At 48.2% G+C, this 26,367-nt stretch overlaps 2 protein-coding genes across 3 annotated transcripts in view; both read left to right on the forward strand.

Moving 5' to 3' along the window:
* The first annotated feature begins 402 nt into the window (after nt 1-402).
* Nucleotides 403-2,796, forward strand: SLC18A3 (solute carrier family 18 member A3). The gene has a single exon (XM_066242893.1). It carries the CDS (start codon nt 837-839, stop codon nt 2,430-2,432), a length of 1,596 nt encoding a protein of 531 aa, XP_066098990.1. The 5' UTR covers nt 403-836; the 3' UTR covers nt 2,433-2,796.
* A 1,674-nt stretch (nt 2,797-4,470) lies between these two features.
* The window catches only part of CHAT (choline O-acetyltransferase), an 84,432-nt gene continuing 62,535 nt past the window's right edge, over nt 4,471-26,367 (forward strand). The window contains exons 1-5 of one of the 2 annotated variants that reach the window (XM_066242848.1): nt 4,471-4,542; nt 6,698-6,800; nt 9,986-10,177; nt 10,799-10,917; nt 12,378-12,431. In XM_066242848.1, the coding sequence (XP_066098945.1) occupies nt 6,735-6,800; nt 9,986-10,177; nt 10,799-10,917; nt 12,378-12,431 (431 nt within the window). In that variant the 5' untranslated portion in view covers nt 4,471-4,542; nt 6,698-6,734. Of the gene's footprint in view, nt 4,543-6,671; nt 6,801-9,985; nt 10,178-10,798; nt 10,918-12,377; nt 12,432-26,367 lie in introns of those variants that run through there. The other variant, XM_066242847.1, reaches the window with a different exon arrangement.

A 26,367-nucleotide genomic window follows, 5' to 3' on the forward strand; every position in this document is an offset into this window, starting at 1 on the left:
GGAGGTCCAGGCTGAGGTGCAGATCTGGAACCCCTGGCACCCCTCTCCCGCGGGGCCTAGGGAAAGCGGCAGCTGCGCGCCCCCTCCCGGGGGGAGGAGAGGGGGTTCAGACCCGTTGGGTCCTAACTGGGGCGGGGGACAGAAAGCCATCTCCTTTCACAGAGCACCCATTGTCCGCAGGGTTTTGGCCAGGACGCTCTTCGCACCGAGACCCCTTTCTGGGATTTTGAGCTCTGGTGCAACTGGGAAGGAGACCCCCCGCCGGGCCGCGCCCCGCCCCCGGCCCCCGCCCGCCGACGTCGTATTAGCATGAGCGACGCAAGTGGCCGGGGCACCACTCGGGGGCCGAGACTCGCCGCGTCACAGCCCGGAGTGGAAAGGGAAAAAAGAGGAGGCGGCAGAGGAGGAGGCCAGAGCCGGTGCTAGGGAGGGGAGAGCGGCTGCAGGGCTAGCAGCCGGCGGGCGGCCGACACCGCCATGCCCCTCGGCTCCCGCGGGCGGTCTCTCGGCGCAGCGGGGGAGCTCCAGGCGTGCCCGAGGCTCCGTGCGCTCAGTCTCCGTCCCCGACCCCTCGGTGCACCCGCCTGCCCTGATCACCCCTGAGCTGGGCGGCGGCGGGTCTGGAGCTCCGCTTCGAACAGCTGCGGCGCCTCGCGAAGCAGGGTCCTTGTCTTTCCCTGTGCGCCGGGCCATGAGCCCCGCAGCCACCTGAGGCACAGGGGGCGCTGCGCCGCACGGACCGCGCCCCCGACGTTCCCAGCCCTCGTCTCTGCACTGCAGGGAGTCCGCGTCCGGCCCCGGCGGACGTGTGCTCGGAAGAGCGACCGGGTGGGGCAATGGAACCGGCGGGCCAGGCCCGAGAGGCAGCCGCCAAGCTGTCGGAGGCGGTGGGGGCCGTGCTCCGGGAGCCCAGGCGGCAGCGGCGCCTGCTGCTGGTCATCGTGTGCGTGGCGCTGTTCCTGGACAACATGCTGTACATGGTCATCGTGCCCATTGTGCCCGACTACATCGCCCACATGCGCGGGGCCAGCGAAAGTCCCACCCCGACTCCGGATGTGTGGATGCCCACCCTGCCGCCGCCCACGCCAGCCAATGCCAGTGCCTACACGGTCAACAGCTCCGAGTCTCCGACGGCTTCCCTGCCGCCCGGGTCTGCCCTGCGGCCCCGCTACCCTACGGAGAGCGAAGACGTGAAGATCGGGGTGCTTTTCGCCTCCAAGGCCATCCTGCAGCTTCTGGTGAACCCCCTGAGCGGGCCCTTCATCGATCGCATGAGCTACGACGTGCCGCTGCTCATCGGCCTGGGCGTCATGTTCTCTTCCACCGTGCTCTTTGCCTTTGCGGAGGACTACGCCACGCTCTTCGCGGCGCGCAGCCTGCAAGGCCTGGGCTCAGCCTTCGCAGATACTTCCGGCATCGCGATGATAGCGGACAAGTATCCGGAGGAGCCCGAGCGCAGTCGCGCGTTGGGCGTGGCGCTGGCCTTTATCAGCTTTGGAAGCCTAGTGGCACCGCCCTTTGGGGGCATCCTCTACGAGTTCGCAGGCAAGCGCGTGCCCTTTCTGGTGCTCGCCGCCGTGTCGCTGCTCGACGCTCTGTTGCTGTTGGCAGTGGCCAAGCCCTTCTCGGCCGCTGCGCGGGCGAGGGCCAACCTGCCGGTGGGCACGCCCATCCACCGCCTCATGCTGGACCCCTACATCGCTGTGGTGGCCGGCGCGCTCACCACTTGCAACATCCCTCTCGCCTTCCTTGAACCCACCATCGCCACGTGGATGAAGCACACGATGGCAGCGTCGGAATGGGAGATGGGCATGGTCTGGCTGCCGGCCTTTGTGCCTCACGTGCTAGGCGTCTACCTCACCGTGCGCCTGGCGGCGCGCTACCCACACCTGCAGTGGCTCTATGGCGCGTTCGGGCTGGCAATGATCGGTGTCAGCTCGTGCGTGGTGCCTGCCTGTCATTCTTTTGCGCCACTAGTGGTCTCACTTTGTGGCCTCTGCTTCGGCATTGCGCTGGTCGACACGGCTCTGCTACCCACACTCGCCTTTCTTGTGGACGTGCGCCACGTTTCCGTCTACGGAAGCGTCTACGCCATCGCCGACATCTCCTATTCCGTGGCCTATGCGCTCGGGCCCATAGTGGCGGGCCACATAGTGCACTCGCTCGGGTTTGCGCAGCTTAGCCTTGGCATGGGCTTGGCCAACCTGCTTTACGCGCCTGTCCTGCTGCTGCTGCGCAACGTGGGCCTCCTGACACGCTCCCGCTCTGAGCGCGACGTGCTGCTAGATGAGCCATCACAGGGTCTGTACGATGCGGTGCGTCTGCGTGAGCGCGAGCGCACTGTGTCTGACCAGGACCACGCGCTTCGCAGCCCGCCTGACCCATTTGACGAGGACGAGGACGACTCCAAGGACTACCCCACCCGAAGCTAACAGCCTGGCTCACCCTCCAGCCACCCCACCCTCCCCTCTCTCCGGGTCACGGGGACTGCTCTGTGAGCGCACTGGCCAGCCCAGGTTCAGGACCCTCCCCTCCAACGAGTATCCGGGCACCAGCCCCTGTCTTGACTTCCTCTGCCCGAGTTCCTTCTCCAAGACCCTTTCTGTGTCCCTCTCCCTCTTATCCAGTGGGCTGTGGAACACCGAGGCACGCAAAGTGACGGCTCCTGGCACAGAAAAAGAGGCGTGCGGGCTTCTACCTTGGGGCCACTCTGTGTAGGGTTGTGCCTCTGTCTGTCCTCCCTTCCGTTCCTTGGCCCGCTGCACAGCGGTGTCTCTGGCCCGCATTAATAAACCATATCTGTCCCAGACTGAGTCTCGTTACTGATAAGGGTGGACGGCTGAGCTCAGAGCCAGGATAGAGAGGAGGGTGAGTTGGGTCTAACCCCAATCTAACTCTCAGCCCGGCGGGCAGGTGGAGAGACTGTAGCTGTTTTGCTACCAGTTAAGGAGACACGTACGAAAGACGTAAACTCAACAAGGGCCCTCACCCACGGACACCCTAGGGCTCACAACCTCCTCAGCCCGCGACAGCACGGTCCCCCAGGCCCAGCGCAGTGCCCCCGTGGTGCCGCCCGGGGGAGCCTGAGGACCCACTCCCTCGGGTGCGCAGGCCCCGCCCCTAGGACACGCCCAGTATCAGACACTTACCTCTGAGGCGCAGAGGCTGACCTTCCCTTGGAGCCCTGCATCCTCTCCCGTCTAGGCTCCGAAAAGAAGTAAGGGCCGCTGTCCTGCGCAGAGGTTCGATCTCTGGAAGCATGCGTGATGTGTGTGTTCCTTAGGAAGCCGGGCTCTATTCTGTGAAGAGTGGGAAAACATTGGTCGGTGTGTTTTGCTGTGTCCTTGCCATGCAGGTCTGAGTCGGGACTGGAAAGGGTGCAAGTCTGAGATCTGGTGTCAATCCCCTACACCTCTCCACCCTCACCCGGTCCTCACTGGACCACCTTACACACGGGTCCCCAGGAATCCTGGGCGTGCGTTTGTGCGACACTCAGTTCTGAAGCCGGTGGCCTGCTTCAGGCCGCAGTGTCCTCACATTCCAGGGCGCGGAGAGGCCGCGGGAGTGAAGAATACATATGCGCTAGACAACGCTGGTGGGGACCTGCAGGACGGGTGTGCGCGCAGTCTGTCCTGGGTGTGCATGTCCGGCTATGTGCGTTCGTCTGGGCAGGGTCTGTCTGTATGTCCGTGTGTAAGAATTTGTATGTGGGGTGGAGGAGAAGTGCTTTGTCTGGAAGGAGTGTCTGTCTCTGGCTTGTCTCTGAGCATCCCCAAAAGTGCCAGCAGGGTGGGAAGGACCTGCAGTGATTAACAAACAGGTTGTTGTCGTTCTTATTGCTGTTGTTGTTGTTATTTTGGAAGAAGTTGTATGTAGTAGGGTTTGAGTCTGGCCTAGACGGTGGGGAGGACACAGGTTTACCCGATCCAACCCTCCCCTGGGTTCTGCAGACGCAGACGCAGCTAGGATAAGGGAGGGGTTGGGTGAGCGCGGGGACTGGAGATGGCCGAGCTGGGGGCGATGAGCACGGGTGGAGCAATGTTCCGCACCTCTGCTCAGTCCTGGGTTCTGCTGCCCTTGAACAAACTGATCCGGGTGGAGGGGGGACGGGAGGCCGAAACGTGGGACCCCGGAAGGCTGTGGGGGGGACGGGAGGCCGAAACATGGGACCCCGGAAGGCTGTGGGGGGACGGGAGGCCGAAACGTGGGACCCCGGAAGGCTCCGGGGAGTAGGGAGGCGAAGGAGAAAAGACGGAGAGGTAGAGAGACCGGCGGGGGGGGAGGGGCTGGGGAAGGGAGGGAAAGAAGGGAGGGGAGGGAGGAGGAACTGGAGGAGGAAAGGACAGGCGCGGCCAGATCGCTGGCAGCCAGTAGGGAGCCCGCGGGACAAGACAAAGTCGTCGGAGGCTCTCCCGTAGCCCGAGGCGGCCGCCCCCACCCGGGCTCTGCCGAAGCGCCCGCAGATCCCTCCCGCTCGCCCTGCCGCCCCCGGTCCGATTCCCGCGGCGCAGCGGCGGCCGAGCGGCGCGGCCAGAGGAGCAGGTGAGAAGGAAGGGCGGGCTGCGCGCAGCGCGGGGAGCAGAGGGAGGCTCCGGACAATGACCGCACCAGGACCGCAGACCACAGGACCCTCGGAGTCTTCCAGGTCCTGAACGGGAGAGGCCGTCGCGGGCCCGCTGGTAGGTTGAGGGATTCGGTTCTGGTGATTAACCTCGCAGAGTGGAGGTAGGGGACCGGGGGCGGGACGACGAGACGTTAAGGGGAACGGGCTTGGAGAGGCTTGACTCCGCGGATCCACGTGCGTTTTCTCACTTCTTCTGGACGTCCACCAGCTGAGTGCCAAGGTCTGCACTTTCTGTGCCCAGTCGGGGGGTCTGCGGGGTCTCACCCCCACCACCCTGAAGTGCCAGCGGGCACGGGGCCTCCTGCTCTGGAAGAGGCAGGAGGTGGGGAGAGGGCGACGGTAGCGAGTCTGAGCTATGTCTGGGGGACTCCCTGGAGAGTGTGGACAGCCTGTGGTGCCGCGACTGAGCTGAGATTGGGACTCCAGGGCAGAACAGAGATCTCCGTGGGAAGCCTTTGGAAGCCAGGCCAGCGGCAGGTCGGCACCCGGCAGACAGAGGGTACATACACACATGCGCTATAGGCGCCGGCCAAACCACAGAAAGAGCAGCTAACTCAGGGACAAGGCTTTCCCCTGTGGGTCCCAGGAAACCGTGCACCTCTCCTGGAAACGTGGAGTCTGAGGTTTGACTAGTATCTTTCAGCTATGGCGCTGGCCCGCGGCCAGAGCAAGAGGAGGCATGGGCTTCACTGTCTCTAGGGCCTTATTAATCTGACCTTATCCTTCTTTGCCTCCTCAAAACCCAGCCGCGGTGAGGGTGGGCCCTCACCTGGACACTATGGCTTCTCACAGTGATTGGGGCAGCCCTTATGCTCCGTGGCGCTGGCAGGTCTGAGGACTACCTAGTTCAGAGTGCTATGGTGTGGTGTTTGCCAGGACTCTATATTTTCTGCCCAGCACTTCCAGGCAGCCCCAGGCTCCTCCACCACTGGACCAGGTTCATCCATCTTTCTGGATGCTCTGTTGTTGAATCAGCTGTGCCCCTGCCCAGCCCCCACCTGAACTGGGCCTGCCTGGGGTGCAGTGGGATAGTGTAGATGGGCTAAGCATCAGCTGTGAGCTCTTGGGAATGAATAGAAGATGGGTGAGTAGAAAGCATGTCTGTGTGTCTTTGCAGGCTTACAGTTAGCCTAGAGGGATCTCTGAGGGTTGAGGTTGGACCCCACAAGCCTTAAAAACTGGACTTTGCCCCTCCTTGGTCTGGCTCACTTCTACTGCCCCTTCAAAATTAATTCACTACTCTCCAGGTGACCCCTAGGGGACTGGGCTCTCAGATGACCCCTAGGGGACTGGGCTGCCCAGGTTCCCTGTACCACCTCCCTCAGCATCCCCATGCCACCTACACTGGGAACCTGCAGACTAGAGACTGTTTAAGTCACAACCCACCCAGCAGGCACCAGGGTCTTCCTTGCCTTGGCCATAGGCTAGGCTCCCAATCAGCCCCAAGAGCCTCTTGTAACCCAGGGCCATGGAGGACCTTGCATTCATTCAACAATGTCTTCATCCAGGCATGCACTGAGGCATGCACTTGCTCACTGTCTCAGCTCCCCACACTAATCTTGCTCAATACCAAGCAGCTACCAGGTCCCGGAGGTGAAGCACTGAGCATGGCAGGCATGGTCTTGACCTGGAGAAGCTCACACTTGGAAAAGAGATTTTAATCTGCAAATCACACATCTATTGGGCCCCAGACAGAAACAAAACAAGTGGTCTGCCTATGACCCTTTGTGGACAAGAAGCGGGCAAACCCATCCCTGTTTCCTCCCACACTGCCCTGGGGTGGTCAACTGGGCCTGTGAGACAGCAGTCTGATGAAGCAGGTACCAGCTAGAGCCTCACTTCAGCCCCTCCTCTTATTTGAGGACTCAGAGAGGACACTGTGGTCAAGGGGGATGATCTAGAGGTGAGGGGATTGAGGCCAGTCTTACAATGAGACTCGTGTACACTGTACATGAGTAGCCAGCTGTGGCCTCCTTACAGGGTGTAGGAGGGTATCAGACTATGGGAGGTGAAGGGTCTATGGCAGGTCTATGCAGTTGTTGTGTTGATGCCTCTCTACCTTTTGGTCTCCAGATCTGTACTTCTGCTTCCTCAACCAGGAATCACCAAGATGTCCATCCTGAAAAGAGCCCCCTATAAGACGACAGCAGAATCTCTGAGCAGTGAGGAGGAGCCTGTGAGTGACTTTTAGAGCCCTCTCTTATCCCTACTTTTCACACTCACATACCCTTGGCTTCCAGAACAGTCCTGAGTGGGACTTGCCCCCAACCCTTTCCTGGCCCCCAACCCTGTCCTCTCCTGGGTGTGAGGCCCAGGCTGCAGCCCTGCCCTGTTGAGGAGCCTAGGAGGGTTCAGGGTTGCTAGGCGTGGCTTCAAGGGGTGCTAAAGGAATGCTGACAGTCATATTTCCCAACTCCCAAGTCCAAGGGTCAGATACTCTTTTTTCTCCCAGAACTTCCCCCCACCCCAAGTTCTGCTTTCAATGGCTTTGAACCCAGTGGAGTTGGCTTAGGTAAGCCTGTCACACCCCAGCCCGAGTTGCTGTCACTAGTTCAGCCCTGAAGGCTTAGGTACCATTTTCTCCACTGGCTCAAGACAAGCCACTCCTTTTTGAGCAGGCATCCTCGCTCCCACCCCACTCACCTTCCCGAGTGATAGAGCAGCACACCTGACCACCACATTGTTGCAAGGTTGGTCTCTCTGCCATACTTGTTTCTTGGCACCTCCTGGATACCCGTAGCACTCACTCTCCACCCCGAGCTTCATTTGAAACCCTGATCAGAATTTTCTAGCTTCTCCCTATGAAGTTGCTCACCACATTGTCCCGTTCATGGCAGCTGACACTGCTGCTTCTGTTCTTTGGCATGTCCCTGTCTTCGGACGTTGTCTGCTTTGTTTCTCCATTGAACCTTTGTTCACCCCAGGGTCTAACTCACATTAACTGCCAAGGTAATGAGATGATATCCTCATGGACCAAAAATCTTCATTAGTACAAGTTTCTGCCTCTGTTCCCATTGTGGGCCAGAAGCCCATGAGAGTCTAGGAGGAGCCCCAAGGGGCTGAGACATTCTAGCAGAGATTTCTTATCTCATTCCTTTTAATCAACTGCCTATGATCCAGGCTGAGTCCCAGGGAACTGCCAAGGCCCCAAAGAAGGGTGGCTTGTTCATAGCAGAGGCTCCAGCAAAACCTGCTATTACTCTTGGCCAGGCCACCAACTGGTCTGGGCTTCCTGTAGGTACTTGCCCAATCACCCACCACACAAATCCCCAGACCCCAATAGAAGGAAGAGGAAGCCTACTAGAGTAGCTGAGCAGGAGCCTGGACCTGGCTCTCTCGAGTGGGCTGGATAACCTGAAATGCTGTCCAAACCCATCCTCAAGTGATCCCTAGGTTAGCAACAGCCCTTAGTGAGGACTGGCAGCCTCTTCACCCCCACTACAGCAGTGAACTTTAGACACAGGATCAGACAGGTGGAGGACTCCCTGCACCTGATCATCAGCACATGTTCATTCAGTCCCATCCGCCTAGGGGGTCAAGGGGGCTCCAGCACATGCAACAGTAAGAACAGAGTGGAGGGGAGCTTTCAATAGGCTCCTTCCCTTTCCTCTACAGCCTTCCTGGGATAGAAACCCACTGCTCCCACCACCCTACAGAGGAGAAACCCCAACTTTGTAAGGTTTAAACCCTAGTTTTCAGTTGTGACTAGCTAAGTGGGGAAGAAAGAAAGGGGATAGAAAAGAGAACAAGCAAGAAAGAAGAAAACAGCTGAGAAAGAAGGAGAAAAATGAATAGTGGATGAAGACTGATTTTAGGTCTTAGCTCTGCCACCAAATTGCTGGATGACCATGGACTATCTCTCCACTCTCCTGGCATAAGTTTCCTCATATGTCAATGTGGCTAAGCCATAAAATTGTTGAACATGTATGTAGAATCCCTGGTGAACACAGTTGGTAAACTGAGAAGCATGAGGCCAGGCTCTCTTCACACTTTGGGAGGCCCAAGAGATTGTGAGTTTTCTGGAAGGATAAAGACACTAACATTATAATATTGAATGATGTATTTTGGGGAACTGGTTGTTTCTCTCATTTAATTCTCTCTGGGCCCTCTCAGATAGGAATTATTATTTATGCCCTATGGATGAGGAAACTGGGATTTAGAGAGATTAAAAGAGGAAGAACTTTCTGCCTGACCAGGTGGTGGTGCAGTGGATAGAGCATCAACCGGGGACACTGAGGACCCAGGTTCAAAACCCCGAGGTCACCAGCTTGAGTGCAGGCTCACCAGCTTGAGTGCAGGGTCACTGGCTTGAGTGTGGGATCATAGACACAACCCCATGGTTGCTGACTTGAGCCCAAAGGTCACTGGCTTGATGCCCAAGGTCACTGACTTGAGCCCAAGGTCACTGGCTTGATGCCCAAGGTCACTGGCTCAAGCCAAGGTTACTGGCTTGAGCAAGGGGTCACTAGCTCAAGTCAAAGCACATGTGGGAAAGCAATCAATTAACAGCTAAAGTGCTATATCTATGAGTTGATGCTTCTCATCCCTCTTCCTTCCTGCTTATTTGTTCCTATCTGTATGTCTGTCTTTATCTCTCTTTAAAAGAAAATAAAAAAGAACTTCCATTGCACTTTTCTCGTACCCCACTCGTATGCCCACATGCAGCAGAATGCCCCCTCTGGGTTTCATGACTGGGAGGGATTTAAAAAGGAACCCAGGGCATGAGTCACATTCCCAGGAAACATCTTGCAGAATTCTGGTCCTTAGGGCAAGCAATGAACTATATCTACCCCCATCTTTCACCTGTCCAAATCTCTCCATTGAATCACACCCAGATCAATTGACTCTGGAACTCTAACTGGGAACAGCTGCCGAATTAAGAAGGACCAGCAGTCAATATCAATAACAGGACTATTTCATCTTAGAGCCATTCTCTGTGGTTGACAAGCACTTTCACATCAATGTTCTCTTTGATCCTATGAGAGGTACAGGTTATTACCCCCATATGACAGGGAGGAAACTGAGGCACTGAAGTAGAGGTGATTTGCTTATGATCAAATCTGATTCTGCTGGTCAGCAGCAGGGTCAGAGCATGAATCCAGGTCTACCTGGGATCAGCAACAAGGTATTTTCCCCTGAAATTTGTTCCTTCCTGAGGGCAGGGCTGGGATATGGGAGAGAGCAAACAGGAACTTTCTCATTTCACAATTCTGCTCAGCTGAGCCCTGGAAGCAGGTGAGTCCCAGAATATAAAACAAGGATGGCGGCAGATGGAGACAGACACCAGGTGTCAATTTGGGGACAAGCATGGGCCATACATAAGGATAGGTACAGCAAGTACTTGTGAGCTCTTTCTTCCAGGGGCTGCCCAGACTTCCAGTGCCCCCACTGCAGCAGACCCTGACCACTTACCTACGGTGCATGCAGCACCTGGTACCCAAAGAGCAGTTCAGGAGGACCCAGGTCATCGTACAGAAATTTGGGGCCCCTGGTGGCCTTGGCGAGATCCTGCAGCAGAAGCTCCTAGAGAGGCAGGAGAAGACAGCCAACTGGGTAAGAGTTGCTGGGGGTGAGGGGGGGCTGACTTAGGGGCTAACAAAGAACCCACAGGGCAGTGCATGGCAGGAGGCAGATTTGGAGATAGAGAGATTTGGATGAGGGCCAAGGGTGACAAACAGACAAGATGTGGAATGAGAGATAAATACAGAGACAGGAAAGACAGGGACAAAGATAGGGACAGGTGGGGACAAGTTTGGGGGACAGATGGTTGACGGGATGGGGCACCAGGAGATACTGATGAGGTCAGGGATGCAGAGAGGGTTAAAAGACAGGAAGGGCACCCTCGTAAGGACAGGCAGAGCACATGGATGAGCCACCAAGCCACCAACACGGGGATCAGAAATGGAGGAAAGGTGAGAGCACAAGGACAGGCGTGGGGGGCTGGGAACCAAGGTGAGAGCACAAGGACAGGCGTGGGGGGGCTGGGAACAACTGAGGCTCCGTGTATGTTTGGGGAATGAATGAATGAAGTGCATGATCCAGTGAAGTGTCCTGATTGTCCCCCAGGCTCCTAGATGGGATCAGTGTGCTCCAGAGGCAAGGTGCCTTTCCTGGAGGGGAGGGGGGTACGTGGCCCTTGTAAGTAATGGTTTCCTTTCCTCACTCTCCGTGCAGGTGTCTGAGTACTGGCTCAATGACATGTATCTTAATAACCGCCTCGCCCTGCCAGTCAACTCCAACCCAGCCTTGATCTTCTCCCAGCAGCACTTCCGAGATGCCAACGACCAGCTAAGGTGAGCTCACTGAACTCCTGGACTCGCAGCTTGGGGGTCTGCCTGGAGGAGGGGTTCTGGCCACAGCACCAGGAAGGGAAGGCTTGTGTCTTGGTAAAGATTTCTAAGGCCAAGTGCCTCTGGAACAGAGTCCCTCCAGGCCATGGGGTGAGGAAGGAGGTTAAATGAGGCTGTACATGAGGAACAAAATACAAGGCCCAGGTCTACCTCAGAATGTATGTATTTGGGTTGGGTGGGCACTAATGGAGGGCATGGACCCCTTAGTGCCCCCCATGGCAGTCTCGACCTGGCTAAGGTTCTGGGAGAAGATGGGTACCCTCTGGACCTGCCCATACTTGAGGCTGGGACTTGTCAGTGGGACACAATGTGCCAGGTGATCTGAGAGGCCCCTGCTGCCAACTCACCCCCAGCTCTAAACAGAGGCTAGAGGAGTGGGCAATGGTTTTTTCCCCACCAGCCACCTTTGCCAGAACTTGTGCTATCTGCTGCAATTTCATAGCTCACTGAGCCACTGAGGACAAGGGAGGGGTCATTTATGCCAGGGTGGGGCAGAGAGGGAGGATCTCCCTGCTGGAGTCACTCAGACCCAAACCCATGTCTCTGAGTTTAAGACTCGAATGGGGCACTGTGTAGGGACAGTTCAGTAGGAGGACAAGAACAGTAGGTAGGGCCCATCTCACCTGTAGGCAGGGCTCAGCTGTGCTTGGGAGATCCCCAGACTGTCCTTCCTCACCAAGACCAGCCCCAAGGTCTGGGGGCAGCCTTCCTACTTCCCCTGCAGCCAGGGCCTCCCCCGGGGCAAAAGGAAGTCTGTGGATGGATGAATGACTTCTGAGAACGGGTCTTAAAGTTGCTCCAAGTGGGCGTTTTCCTCCTGATGCAGTTAAGCTGGGCTGCTGGTCCGTGCGTGAACAGTAAAGAGGACACAACTCCACTGCACGGTTCTTTCCTTTCCATTAGCACTAGGGAACACAATGACTGACTTTTCCCAGGAGACTGGATTTCCTAGAACCCCGGGGTCCTGGCCCAGTCCAGCCCCAGCACGGGCCTTTCCTAGGAAGGACCCACTCCTGATCTTCCGGCCCTTCCCTGTTGTCTCTGTGGCCTCTCTGGGCTTCCTCTCCCTCTTCCTTCTGCTCCTCATTCACATTCTATATAGTTTCCTCTCCTTCCTGAAGTTCTTTCCAGGAGATCAGTTTTAATACAAAGTTTGTGAAGCCTCAACAGCATAGAGGTGGGGGGCGGGCAGCAGGTACCCATCTTGTTAGGGCACCACTGAGACCTGGCACCTGGTGAGAGGTCATTGGGTTTGGGAGAGAGACAGAGAAAGGAGAGAGGGAGGAAAGGAGATGGGGGAAAGAAAGGAAAAAGGAAAGGAGAGAGAGAAAGGGGTGTTGGAGAGGGGTAGGGAGAGCCTGGAGCCCTGAGAGGAGAGGCTGAAGCTTCATCTCTCTCTGCAGGTTTGCAGCCAGCCTCATCTCCGGGGTGCTCAACTACAAGGCCCTGCTGGACAGGTAGGACTGCGCCCAGCCTGCAGATGCTGCTGCCCTGTTCCAGCACAGTCTGCTGATTCACTCGCCTCCTTGCCACACTAGACAAGGAGCTCTAGAAAGCAGGGACCTTGTCTTTTTCCAGCTCTGACTTCCTGGATCCTGTGACAGAGTAGGTGGGACCCCACCCACCCGTAGCATCAGGATGACCTTTACCCCTGCTGGCCCAAACATTAACAATTCCTTTTCCTGGTGTAAGCACTATCTTACCTTGATTTCTTGACAATGCCTCCCTGTCCTGTTCCTCCATACCTTATTTGTACACACAAGTGTGTGCATCACGAATCAAAAGAATACATGAGAAGGTGGAGAAGGGAGAGTTGTTGGAGCAAGGTAATGATGAGTGAGCCTTGCCACCTGCTACTCCAGGGGAATGTTCTCTTCAGTCTGAGCCTGTTTACACTTACCTTCAACCCCACTGGCCTCCTTTCTGCCTTAAACCAGAGTTTGTCAATCTGTGGTGTTTTCTAATTTTATAAAATGTTTGTAAAACACTATAAGAATAAATTAGTAGAAAATGGGTACAAAGATATGAAATATGAGACCACTTTTTTAAAATTAGGCTCTTTATTTTTTAACTTTTTTAAAATTAATTTTAATGGGGTGACATTGATAAATCAGGGTACATATGTTCAGAGGGAACATCTCCAGGTTATTTTGACATTTGATTATGCTGCATTCCCATCACCCAAAGTCAAATTGTCTTCTGTCACCATCTATCTGGTTTTGTTTGTGCCCCTCCCCTTCCCCAACCCCCTCCCTTTCCTCCCCCCCTCCGCATAATCACCACATTCTTGTCCATGTCTCTGAGTCTTGTTTTTATGTTCCACCTATGTATGGAATCATATAGTTCTTAGTTTTTTCTGATTTACTTATTTCGCTCAGTATAATGTTATCAAGGTGCATCCATGTTGTTGTAAATGATCCGATGTCATCATTTCTTATGGCTGAGTAGTATTCCATAGTATATATGTACCAAAGCTTTTTAATCCACTCGTCCACTGATGGACACTTGGGCTATTTCCAGATTTTCGCTATTGTGAACAATGCTGCCATAAATATGGGGGTGCATTTCTTCTTTTCAAACAGTGCTATGGTGTTCTTGGGGTATATTCCTAAAAGTGGGATAGCTGGGTCAAAAGGCAGTTCAATTTTTAATTTCTTGAGGAATCTCCATACTGTTTTCCACAGTGGCTGCACCAGTCTGCATTCCCACCAGCAGTGCAGGAGGGTTCCTTTTTCTCCACATCCTCGCCAGCACTTATTCTGTGTTGTTTTGTTGATGAGTGCCATTCTGACTGGTGTGAAGTGATATCTCATTGTGGTTTTAATTTGCAATTCTCTAATGATTAGTGATGTTGAGCATTTTTTCATATGCCTATTGGCCATCTGTGTGTCCTCTTTGGAGAAGAGTCTATTCATTTCTTTCGCCCATTTTTTGATTGGATCGTTTGTCTTCCTGGTATCGAGTTTTACAAGATCTTTATAAATTTTGGTTATTAACCCCTTATCAGACATATTGTCAAATATGTTCTCCCATTGTGTAGTTTGTCTTTGTATTCTGTTATTATTGTCTATAGCTGTGCAAAAGCTTTTTAGTTTGATATAGTCCCATTTGTTTATCCTGTCTTTTATTTCACTTGCCGGTGGAGACAAATTGGCAAATATATTGCTGTGAGAGATGTCAGAAAGCTTACTGCCTATGTTTTCTTCTAAAATGCTTATGGTTTTATGGCTGACATTTAAGTCTTTTATCCATTTTGAGTTTATTTTTGTGACTGGTGTAAGTTGGTGGTCTAGTTTTATTTTTTTGCAGGTAGCTGTCCAATTTTCCCAACACCATTTGTTGAAGAGGCTGTCTTTACTCCAGTGTATGCTCTTACCTCCTTTGTCAAATATCAGTTGTCCATAAAAGTGTGGATTTATTTCTGGGTTCTCAGTTCTGTTCCACTGATCTATATGCCTGTTCTTATGCCAGTACCAGGCTGTTTTGAGTACAATGGCCTTGTAGTATAACTTAATATCCGAAAGTATGATACCTCCCACTTTATTCTTCATTTTCAAGATTTCTTGAGGCTATTCGTGTTCTATTTTGGTTCCCTATAAAATTTTGGAATATGTATTCTATATCTTTGAAGTATGCCATTGGTATTTTAATCAGTATTGCATTGAATTTATAAATTGCTTTGGGTAATATAGACATTTTAAGGATGTTTATTCTTCCTAACCATGAGCACGGTATATGCTTCCACCTGTTTGTATTTTCCCTGATTTCTTTTATCAATGATTTATAATTTTCCCAGTACAAGTCTTTAATTTCCCTGGTTAAATTTATTCCTAGGTACTTTATTTTTTTGGTTGTAATGGTGAAGGGGATTGCTTCCTTAATTTCTCTTTCTGACAGTTCATTGTTAGTGTATGCCTCTGATTTCTGAGTATTAATTTTATATCCTGCCACCTTGCTGAATTCATTTATCAGGTCCAGTAGTTTTTTGACTGAGACTTTAGGGTTTTCTATATACAATATCATATCATCTGCAAATAATGGTAGTTTTACTTCTTCTTTTCCAATTTGGATGCCTTTTATTTTTTTTTCTTGTCTGATTGCTGTGGCTAGGACTTCCAGAACTATGTTGAATAAGAGTGGTAAAGGGAGCACCCCTGCATTGTTCCTGATCTTAAGGGGATTGCTTTTAATTTTTTCCCATTGAGTATAATGTTGGCTGTGGGTTTGTCATAGATGACCTTTATCATGTTGAGGTATGTTCCCTGTATTCCCACTTTGCTGAGAGTTTTGATCATGAATGGGTGCTGGATTTTATCAAATGCTTTTTCTGCATCTATTGAAATTGTCATGTGGTTTATCTCCTTCCTTTTGTTTATGTGATGAATCACATTGATTGATTTGCAAATATTGTACCAGCCTTGCCCAAGAATAAATCCCACTTGATCATGGTGTATGTTTTTTTTTCATATATTGTTGGATCCGGTTTGCTAATATTTTGTTGAGGTTTTTAGCATCTAAATTCATCAGGGATATGGGCCTATAATTTTCTTTCTTTCTGTTGTCTTTGCCTGGTTTTGGAATCAGAATTATGCTCACCTCATAAAAGGAGCTTGGAAGTCTTCCTTGAATATTTTGAAATAGCTTGAGAAGGATAGGAGTTAGTTCTTCTTTGAATATTTGGTAGAATCCACTTGTGAAGCCATCAGGCCCAGGACTTTTCTTTGTTGGGAGTTTTGTTTTTTTTTTAAACGATTTTTTTTATTTTTATTTATTTTATTTTATTTTTTTTCATTTTTCTGAAGCTGGAAACAGGGAGAGACAGTCGGACAGACTCCTGCATGCGCTGGACCGGGATCCACCCGGCACGCCCACCATGGGGCGATGCTCTGCTCACCAGGGGGCGATGCTCTGCCCATCCTGGGCGTCGTCATGTTGCGACCAGAGCCACTCTAGCACCTGAGGCAGAGGCCACAGAGCCATCCCCAGCGCCCGGGCCATCTTTGCTCCAATGGAGCCTCGGCTGCGGGAGGGGAAGAGAGAGACAGAGAGGAAAGTGCGGCGGAAGGGTGGAGAAGCAAATGGGCGCTTCTCCTGTGTGCCCTGGCCGGGAATCGAACCCGGGTCCTCCGCACGCTAGGCCGACGCTCTACCGCTGAGCCAACCGGCCAGGGCCTTGTTGGGAGTTTTTTGATAACTGTTTCAATCTCATTTGTTGTAATCAGTCTGTTTAGGTTTTCTGATTCTTCCAGATTAATTTTTGAAAGATTATATGTTTCAAGGAATTTGTCCATTTCACCTAGGTTGTCTAGTTTTTTGGCATACAGTTCTTCTTAGTATTTTCTTGCAACATTTTGTATTTCTGTTGTGTCAGTTGTTATTTCTACACTCTCATTTCTAATTTTATTTATTTGAGTCCTCTCTCTTTTTCTCTTGGTGAGTCTGGTTAAAAGTTCATTGATCTTCTTTACTTTTTCAAAGAACCAGCTCCTGGTTTCATTGATCCTCTGTATTGTTTCTTTAACCTCTATGTCATTTATTTCTGCTCTGATCTTTATTATTTCCTTCCTTCTACTAGCTCTGGGCTTTACTTGCTGTTCTTTTTCTAGTTCTTTTAAATGCAGGGTCAAGTTGTTTATTTTAGCTTTTTCTAGCCTTTTAAGGTATGCCTGTAATGCTATGAACTTCTCTCTCAGGACTGTTTTTGCTATGTCCCATAAATTTTAAGTTGATGTATGCTCATTATGGTTCATTTCTAGGAATTTTTTTATTTCTTCTTTGATCTCATTGTTAACCCATTCATTATTTAATAACATGCTATTTAGTTTCCAAGTGTTTGAGTATTTTTCAGTTTTTCTGTTGTGGTTCATTTCTAGTTTCATGCCATTGTTATCAGAGAAAGTGCTTGATATGATTTCAATCTTCTTAAATTTGTTGAGGCCGCTTTTGTGCCCCAACATGTGGTCTATCCTAGAGAATGTACCATGAGCACTTGAAAAGAATGTATATTCTGTTGCTTTCTGGTGAAAGGTTCTGATATCTATTAAATCCAGTTGATCTAGTGTGTCTTTTAAGTCTGCTGTTTCTTTTTAAATTTTCTTTCTTGAGGATATATCTAGTGATGTTAGTGGGGTATTGAAATCCCCTACTATTATAGTATTGTTGTTGATCTCGCCCTTTAAATACATCATAGTCTGCTTCATATATTTAGGTGCTCCTATATTCGGTGCGTAGATATTTATAATGGTTATATCTTCCTGTTTGATTGCTCCCTTTATCATTATGTAGTGACCTTCTTTATCTCTTACTATAGCCTTTGTTTTAAAGTCCATTTTGTTTGATATAAGTATTGCTACCCCAGCTTTATTCTCATTTCCATTTGCCTGAAATATTTTTTCCATCTTTATATCTTCAGTCTATGTGCATCTTTTGTTTTAAGGTGTGTCTCTTGTAGAAAGCATATGTATGGGTTCCTGTTTTCTTATCCACACAGTCTTTTGATTGGATCATTTAATCCATTTACATTTAAGGTTATTATTGATATGTAGTTGTTTATTGCCATTTTATTCTTTAAAACTGTATTCCTCTTTTGCTATATTCTTTTTCCCCTTTGATCTGTTTACAACAGGCCCCTTAGCATTTCTTGCAGCATTGGTTTGGTTTTAGTGAATTCCTTGAGTTGTTTTTTTTGTTTTTTGCTTTGGTCCGGAAAGCTTTTTTTTTCTCCTTCAATTTTAAACAATAGCCTTGCTGGATAAAGTAGTCTTGGTTGTAGGCTCTTGTTCTGCATTACTTTGAATATTTTTTGCCATTGCCTTCTGGCCTCAAGTGTTTCTGTTGAGAAGTTGGAAGTCATCCTTATGGGGGCTCCTTTGTAGGTGATAGTCTTTTTTTCTTCAGCAGCTTTTAATATCTTCACCTTATCACTTAGCTTTGGTATTTTAATTATGATGTGTGTTGGTGTAGATTTCTTTGGGTTTCTCTTTAATGGAATTCTCTGTGCTTCTTGAACTTGTGAGATGTTTTGCTGCCTTGAGGGAACTTGAGGGAAGTTTTCAGCTATGATATGTTTGAATAAAATCTCTCTCCCTTGTTCTTTCTCTTCTTCAGGAACCCCTATGATGCAGATGTTGTTTCTCTTCATGTTGTCACAGAGCTGTCTTAGAGTTTCCTCAGATTTTTTGAGTCTCTTTTCTTTTTTCTGCTCTGCTTCTGTGCCTTCATTTATCTTTTCCTCTAACTCGCTGATTTAATTCTCAGCTTCATCCATCCTGCTTTTAATTTCTTTCACTGTGGTCTTCATTTCTGATATTGTATTTGTCATTTCTGATTGATTTTTTTTTTATTATTTCAATGTCCTTTTTTATATTTGCTATGTCTTTATTTAGGTGTTCTTAATGACCATCTATTGTTGTTCTAAGATCTTTAAGCATCCTAACAATCATTTTAAACTCTGTATCTGGTAAGTTGGTTATATCTGACTCATTCAGGTTCTTTTCTGGGGATTTCTCTTGATTTATTTGTGTTGCATTTCTCTGCCTTCCCATTTTGTCTATGTAAAAGAAGATTTTGGCCACTGGAGTCCACTGCGTGTGGCCTCTGTGTTCCCTAGGTGTGGTCTGTCTGCAGGCCTGCCACCCCCTCTGCTGCTGCTGCCTAGGACATTTTGGTATGGGCGTTGCTGTTGCCAGCCCACTGGGGGTGTTGCTGTGGTTTCCACCTCTCCTTCACTGAGTGGCTGTAATCACGTGCTCAGGTGTACAAGCCTCGGTGGCTCAGCCTTTGCCCCACCCCCTGGGTGGGGTTATGCTTGGCCCTGAGGACAGGGGTGAGCACCTTTGCTCAGCTGCAGGTCTCCGCTTGATTCTAGGCTTTCCCCCCGCTATTGTAGGAGGAGCCCACTAGTGGGACAGCTGCAAGCCTTGGCTCCACAGGCTGGTCAGGTTGTGTGACCATGCTCAGTCACAGGACTCTGCCTGTTCTGGGCTTTCACTCCAACCCCAGGGGAGGAGCCAGCTCCGCTGTCAGGCTACAAGCCTTGGTTCCGCAGGTGGTGCGAGGCTATGCTCCTGCTCCCCTGTTCAATGGTGGGTCTCTGCCCCTTTCAGGGCTCCTGCCCTTCCCCCGCAGGCTGGATTGCAAGCGACCAGCAGCTGGGCTTGACCACTTTCGCACATCCCTTCCTCCCCAGCCGGGCAAGACCAAGCTCACACCTGGCCCTCAGTTGTGGCTAGCCAGCTTCTGCCCTTGTCGACAGAACCATGCTTCCACATCCTGCCACTGCCCACCCTCAGGTGAGCCCTCAGCTGTATGGGTGGGAGTGCTGCAGCTCAGACCCTAAGACTCACTACTGTAGTCCTGAAAACTCCCTCCTTCTAAGTGACTCTGCTCTAAGTACCACAGGGGAGCTTGTTTGGCTGCTGTCCTGCTTCCCTTTGCTGGTATTGCTGTTTCCAGGGGAAATATTCACTTCAGATTTAGGGAGTGACTCAGCCCAGGGGTTAGGGTGGCTGTCCCCCAAAGTGTTTCTGCCTGTGCCTCCTAGATTACACTCTCTTCTCACTACTCTGGTCCTCTCCTCTCTCCCTGTCCCCTGAAGCCCCTGGTGAGTAGTTGTGAGAGACATTTTCTGTGCAGTCCCTTTAAGAAGAATCCTGGGTCTGAGAAATAAGTCTCTTTCTCACAAACAGTGTCCTGACTTGTGTCCAGATAAATACTGTCCATACACCTCTTCTAGGCTCTGGGGCTGCAGGCTGGGGCTTTGTTCTTGGGGCTCAGAACAAACCCTCCCCTCTCTGCTAAACTCACTTCCTGCCATGTCAGTCTCTCCCGGCTGCCGTTCGCTCTGGGGAGCTGGGCCGCCCTCTCCGCATTTCCGCTTTTCCTGCCAGTCTCAGTGTGGCTTCTTCAGTGTTCCTTGTTTGAAGAGTCCTCTTGGTTTAGTCCAAAGTTGGTTTTCCCAGATGATGGTTGTTAAAATTAAGTTGTAATAGACTTTGGTTCTGGGAGGTGGAAGTTGGTATGTCCACCTACTCCATCGCCATCTTGTCCTCCCTCTATTTTTTAACTTTTGTAATTATAGTTTACATTTAATATTATTTTGTATTAGTTTCAGGGGTAGAGATTAAGAGTTAGACAATCATATTCTTTACAAAGTGTTCCCTTCGATATGTTCAGTACCAACTGGCAGTTATTATATTAGTCACTGTATTCCCTGTGCTGTGCTTTATATTCCTGTGACTGTTTTGTAACCATAAATCTGTACTTCTCAATTTCTTTATCTTTTTCACTCAGTCCCCCAACACCCCTCTCCTCTGACAAATTTTAGTTTCTTCTCTGTATCTATGAATCTGTTTCTTTGTTTATATTTTTCTTTACATTCCACATTTAAGTGAAATAATATGGTATTTCTCTTTCCCTGACTGACATACTTCACTTAGAATTCTCTATGTCCATCCACTGTTGCAAATGGTAAGATTTCATCCTTTTTCATGGTTCAGTAACATTCCATTATATACATATACCACCACCCACTTTTTATCCACTCGTTTATCAATCGGTACTTGGGGAGGTTTTTAATGGTTTTTTCTATTTCTTCTCTACTAATAGGTCTGTTTAGGTTTTCTGCTTCTTCTTGACTCAGTCTAGGAAGGTTGTATTGTTCTAGGAATTTACCCATTTCTTCTAGGTTGTTGAATTTAGTGGCATAAAGTTTTTCATAGTATTCTACAATAATTCTTTGTATATCTACGGTGTCCGTGGTGATTTCTACTCTTTCATTTTGAATTTTGTTTATATGAGTTCTTTCTCTTTTTTCCTTGGTAAGTCTTGCCAAGGGTTTGTCAATTTTGTTGATCTTTTCAAAGAACCAGCTCCTTGTTCTATTAATTTTTTTCTATAGTTTTTCTGTTCTCTATTTCATTTATTTCTGCTCTGATTTTTATTATCTCCTTTCTTCGGCTGGTTTTGGGTTGTCTTTGTTCTTCTTTTTCTAGTTCCTTAAGGTGTGAAGTTAAGTGGTTCACTTGGGCTCTCTCTTGTTTGTTCATATATGCCTAAAGTGGGATGAAATTCCCGCTTATCACTGCTTTTGCTGCATCCCATAGATTCTGATATGTTGTATTGTCATTTTCATTAGTCTGTATATATCTATTTTTTTTCACTTTAGAGGGGAGAGAGAGAGACAGAGAGGGAGAGAGAGAGGAGAGAGAGACAGAGAGAGAAGGTGGGGAGGAGCTGGAAGCATCAACTCCCATATGTGCCTTGACCAGGCAAGCCCAGGGTTTCGAACCAGCAACCTCGGCATTTCCAGGTCAACGCTTTATCCACTGCACCACCAAAGGTCAGGCTGTATATATCTTTTGATCTCTGCACTTATTTCTTCTTTGACCCATTCATTTTTAAAAGTATGTTGTTTAGTTTCCACATTTTTGTGGGATTTTTTTCCTCTTTTTTGCAGTTGAATTCTAGTTTCAAGGCTTTATGATCAGAAAATATGCTTGGTACAACTTCAATTTTTCTGAATTTGCTGATGTTGTTTTTGTGGCCCAACATATGGTCAATTCTTGAGAATGATCCATGTACACTGGAGAAAAATGTATACTCAGTCACTTTGGGATGAAATGTCCTGTAGATGTCTATCATATCCAGGTGCTCTAGTGTTTTGTTTAAGGCCACTATGTCTTTGTTGATTCTCTGTTTGGATGACCGATCTAGAGCCGTCAGCGGTGTATTGAGGTCTCCAAGTATGATTGTATTTTTGTCAGTTTTTGTTTTAAGATCAATAAGTAGCTGTCTTATATATTTTGGTGCTCCTTGGTTTGGTGCATATATATTAAGAATTGTTATGTCTTCTTGATTCAGTGTCCCCTTAGCCATTATGAAATGGCCATTTTTGTCTCTGAGTACTTTTTCTGTCTTGTAGTCAGCATTATCCGATATGAGTATTGCTACACCTGCTTTTTTTTGGATGTTATTTGCTTGGAGATTTGTTTTCCAGCCTTTCACTTTGAATTTGTTTTTATCCTTGTTACTTAGATGAGTTTCCTGTAGGCAGCATACAGTTGGATTTTCTTTTTTAATCCATTCTGCTACTCTGTGCCTTTTTATTGGTGAGTTTAATCCGTTTACATTTAGTGTAATTATTGATACTTGTGAGTTCCCTATTGCCATTTTATATCTTGCTTTCTGTTAGTTTTGTGTCTTGTTTGATCCTTCTCTTTCGTTTTTCTATCTTTTGTTTTTATTTGGTTGTATTCCATACATCTTTCCTCTGTTGCTATCTTTTTTATCTCATGTGCTTCTGTGGTGGTTTTTTCAATGGTGGTTACCTTTGAGTAATGAAAAGGGTCCCTACCCTGTTCATTGTAGCGAACTATTTTGTGAGTACTTTTGCACTCCATCGTCCTTTGCTACTGTTAATCTCCATCTTCTCCCCCTCTTTCTTTTTGTTGTTGTCACAGTTTAAATTTGGTTTTATTGTGTTCTTCTTGGAGCTTTTACTTGTGGCTCTGTTTTTTTTTGTTCTTTGTATCTGATTGGAGAACCCCCTTTAGTAATTCCTGGAGTAGGGGTTTTCTGATGATAAATTCCCTCATCTTTTCTGTATCTGTGAATGTTTTTATTTCTCCTTCGTATTTGAAGGATAGCTTTGATGGGTATAGTATTCGTGGCTGAAAGTTCCTCTCTTTCAGGACTTTAAATATTGGGGTCCACTCTCTTCTAGCTTGTAGAGTTTCTGCTGAGAAATCTGATGATAATCTAATGGGCCTTCCTTTATATGTTGTATTCTTCTTTTCCCTGGCTGCCTTGAGAATTTTTTCTTTGCTGTTGGTTTGTGTCAATTTCATTATGATATGCCTTGGAGTAGGTTTGTTGGCGTTAAGAAAACTTGGAGTTCTGTTTGCTTCTTGAACTTGAGGCTTTAGTTCTTTCCACAGGCTTGGGAAGTTCTCATCTATTATTTGTTTGAGTATGTTCTCCATTCCATTTTCTCTCTCTTCTCCCTCTGATATACCTATTATTCTTATGTTATTCTTTTTGATGGAGTCAGATAATTCTTGTAGGGCTATCTCATTTTTTTAAATTTTTGAGTCTCTTTCTTCTTCTCTCTGTTGTGCCTCAAGTTGCTTGTCTTCTATTTCACTAATCCTCTCTTCTATCTGACCTGTTCTATTAGCTAAGCTTGTTACTTCATTTTTCAGCTCGTGAATTGAGTTTTTCATCTCTGTTTGATTTGTTTTTATAGTTTCAATTTCCTTGGACATATATTCTTTGTGTTCATTGAGTTGTTTTCTGATCTCCCTATATTGCCTTTCTGTGTTTTCTTGTATATCTCGGAGGATTTTTAGTATTTTTATCTTGAATTCTCTGTCATTTAGCTCCAAGGTTTCCAATATATTAAATTTTTTCTCCATAGATTTTTCCTCATCTAGCTGTGTTACCTCTCTTTCTTTTGTATCCATGATATTCTATTTTCTCTTCCTTAATGGCATCTGAGGGTGGTTTTGTTGATAGTATTAATGAGATTTAATAAAGAATAAAAAGTTAAAAAAATAAAAAATAATAAAAAATCGAAAAGAGTTGTTTTTTTAAAAAAATTAATAATGAAATAAAGAAAAATAAAATAAAATAAAAATTTTAAAAAAAGGAAATTATTCCCCCCCTCCTTTTTTCCTCTCCTCTCCTCTCCCCTCTTTCTTGAGAAAATCTTGTGGTGGACTGTGAGTTATAACAAACAATGCCTGTGATGGAGGGCCTGAATTGGGGAAAAGTAATAAAGGGGCAAAAAAGAAAAAAAGAAAAAAAAAAAAGAGCGTATGGACCCACAAAAAGCAAATAAGGAAAAAATTTGGGTCAAGAATAAAATGATTTGCTTTTAGGTGTTGGTTGTCTAAGAGTTATGATGAGAGGAATAAGAGGAAAACGGAAAAATGGGGGGACAAATTAAAAACTTACTATTGTATTTAGTGGAACAAGAACTAGATAATATGGAGAGCCAGGGATGGGAGCACTGCTAGTGAGTTAAAAAGGTGAAGTAAAAACCCCCCAAAATGCCACAAACATAGGTTTGAGTCCCAGATAAGATAATTTGTTTGTTATTGAGGTTTGAATGAGAGGAGATGTAAAGGAGAAAGGAAGAAACTAATATAGAGGGAGAAAAGAAAGAGAGAGAGAGAAAAAAAAGAGGGAACCACTAAAAGAAGAAAAAAGAAAGGAGAGAGAGAGAGTTAAGGGTTTTGGAGTGCAACCCTCATAGAGAGAAAGGAAGAGAAGAGAAAAGATAATGGGAGATGTAACACTTATGGGTAGTGTAGTTCAAGGAGAGGAGAGAGTAAGACCGGTAGAGAGTTAATCGGCCAAATTGGAGGAGGAAAAAAAAGTATCAAGAATGAAGATAAGAGAAACAAACGAACAAATATAATAAAATGTGATAGGTTATAAAGTCTGCAGATTATTCTTGATTTTGAGAGGTTATCTTCTTGCTTTTTCTTTTCTCTCCCTCTTCCTGGTCGGTGACTCTGTACCCCGGGTTCTGCCCCTTTGGCACGCTCAGGTAGAGGTTTGCAGTTGATAAGTCTCTATGGCAATGTCATGTATTGTGCTTTAGTCTCGTGGGAGTCGAGGCTCATTAGCATTTATAGGCTCCGACAGTGAGAGAGTCCGTGTTCCTGGAGCCTTTCTCCTAGTCTTTCCTTCCTCAGTTAGTAGCCTGATAATCCAGCTATGGGGTTGCTGCTGCCTCTGCCTGGATAGTAAGAGGCTCAAAGAGCTGGCAACTCCCCACTCTATTTCCACTCAGCACAGGGCTCTGGGTAAGGCTCAGTCAGTCAGAGCTGCTAGCATAATCAGGCGGGCTTTCCGCCCACTCAAAGACCACTGGCTCTGCCTCTCTGTCCAGTAACACAAGCGGGCGCCCACTTCTGTGGGGCGCTTGGAGGAAACTCTCACTCACTGTCTGCGACCAGGATATCCAGCCAGCAGTCTCATGCTCTGAGTGAAACCCCCAACCGCAGGGAAAAGTTGCAGCGTTGGAATTGAGTCTCGCTCCGTCCCCGTGCGCGGCTTTTGCAAGGCGCTGGGGCGGCTCGAGATTCCGCTTTGGCCCACACAAAGGCCCCTGACTCTGCCCCTCTCTGCGATAACACGGGCGCGCACTGCCGAGGCACTCGGAGGAATCACTCACTCCTTATCTGCGCGCGCAAACCAGGATATGAGGCCGGCCGCGGTTCCCTCTGAGTGAAACACCCTCCAGCACGGAAAATCTCCACCGTTGGAATTAGTTCTCACTCCCTCCCGTGCATGGCTTTCCCAGGGCACTGGGGCTGCCCAGAGACTCTGTCCTCGGCCCACAGAAAGGCCTCTGACCCTGCCTCTCCATGGGGCAACACGGGCACCCACTCTCGGGGCCTAGGAAGAAATTCTCGCCCACTAACTGCGCACCGACCAGGAGACCGGGTAAAATGGCCGCTCCGCTTGTCTTTCTTTGTTTGGGTTTGGCGCGAGTGTTAGCTTGTATTGCCCGGGTTGCCACAGGATCAGATTTTCCTCGGCTTGGATCTGTGTGCCACAGCCTGGTTCGGCCGTTTGTGCCGCGGCGGCCTGGATCTATTCACCCCCTTTGCCCGCCTCAGTTTCTATATTCACAGTTACCAGAGAAAGCCGCCCTGTTTAGGTTAGTGAGGAAGGCGGAGCATTTCTTACTCCCTATTTCCTTCGGGGTTTGTTTATATATTTAGCCAATTTTTCACTCAATCATACCTTTGGGTGTATTGTGAAGCATCTGGAAGCTCCAAGTATAGGTTTTTCTGTTTCTGGTTGAAGATCTTGTTGAGTTTTGGGGAGATTTATCGGTATCGCTTCCTACCCCGCCATTACTCTGACGTCATCCTGGCCTGTTCTATTAGCTAAGCTTGTTACCTCGTTTTTCAGCTCGTGAGTTGAGTTTTTCATCTCTGTTTGATTTGTTTTTATAGTTTCAATTTCCTTGGAAATATATTCTTTCTTTGTGTTCATTGAGTTGTTTTCTGAGCTCCCTAAGTTGCCTTTCTGTGTTTTTTTGTATATCTCTGAGTATTTTTAGGATTTCTATTTTAAATTCTCTGTCGTTTAACTCCAAGGTTTCCAATATATTAAATTTTTTCTCCATAGATTTCCCCCATCTATCTGTGTTACCTCTCTTTCTTTTGTATCCATGATATTTGATTTTCTCTTCCTTAATGGCATCTGAGGGTGGTTTTGTTGATAGTATTAATGAGATTTAATAAAGAATAAAAACTTAAAAATATAAAAAATCAAAAAGAGTTGTTTTTTTTAAATTAATAATTAAATATAATAAAATAAAATAAAAATTAAAAAAAAGGAAATTATTCCCCCCCTCCTTTTTTCCTCTCTTCT

This window comes from Saccopteryx bilineata, chromosome 9, assembly GCF_036850765.1.
Source record: "Saccopteryx bilineata isolate mSacBil1 chromosome 9, mSacBil1_pri_phased_curated, whole genome shotgun sequence".
Lineage (NCBI taxonomy): Eukaryota > Metazoa > Chordata > Mammalia > Chiroptera > Emballonuridae > Saccopteryx > Saccopteryx bilineata.

What these genes read in the sequence shown, in the direction of transcription:
- SLC18A3 (XM_066242893.1), top strand. Translation starts at nt 837, where the DNA reads ATGGAACCGGCGGGCCAGGCCCGAGAGGCAGCCGCCAAGCTGTCGGAG.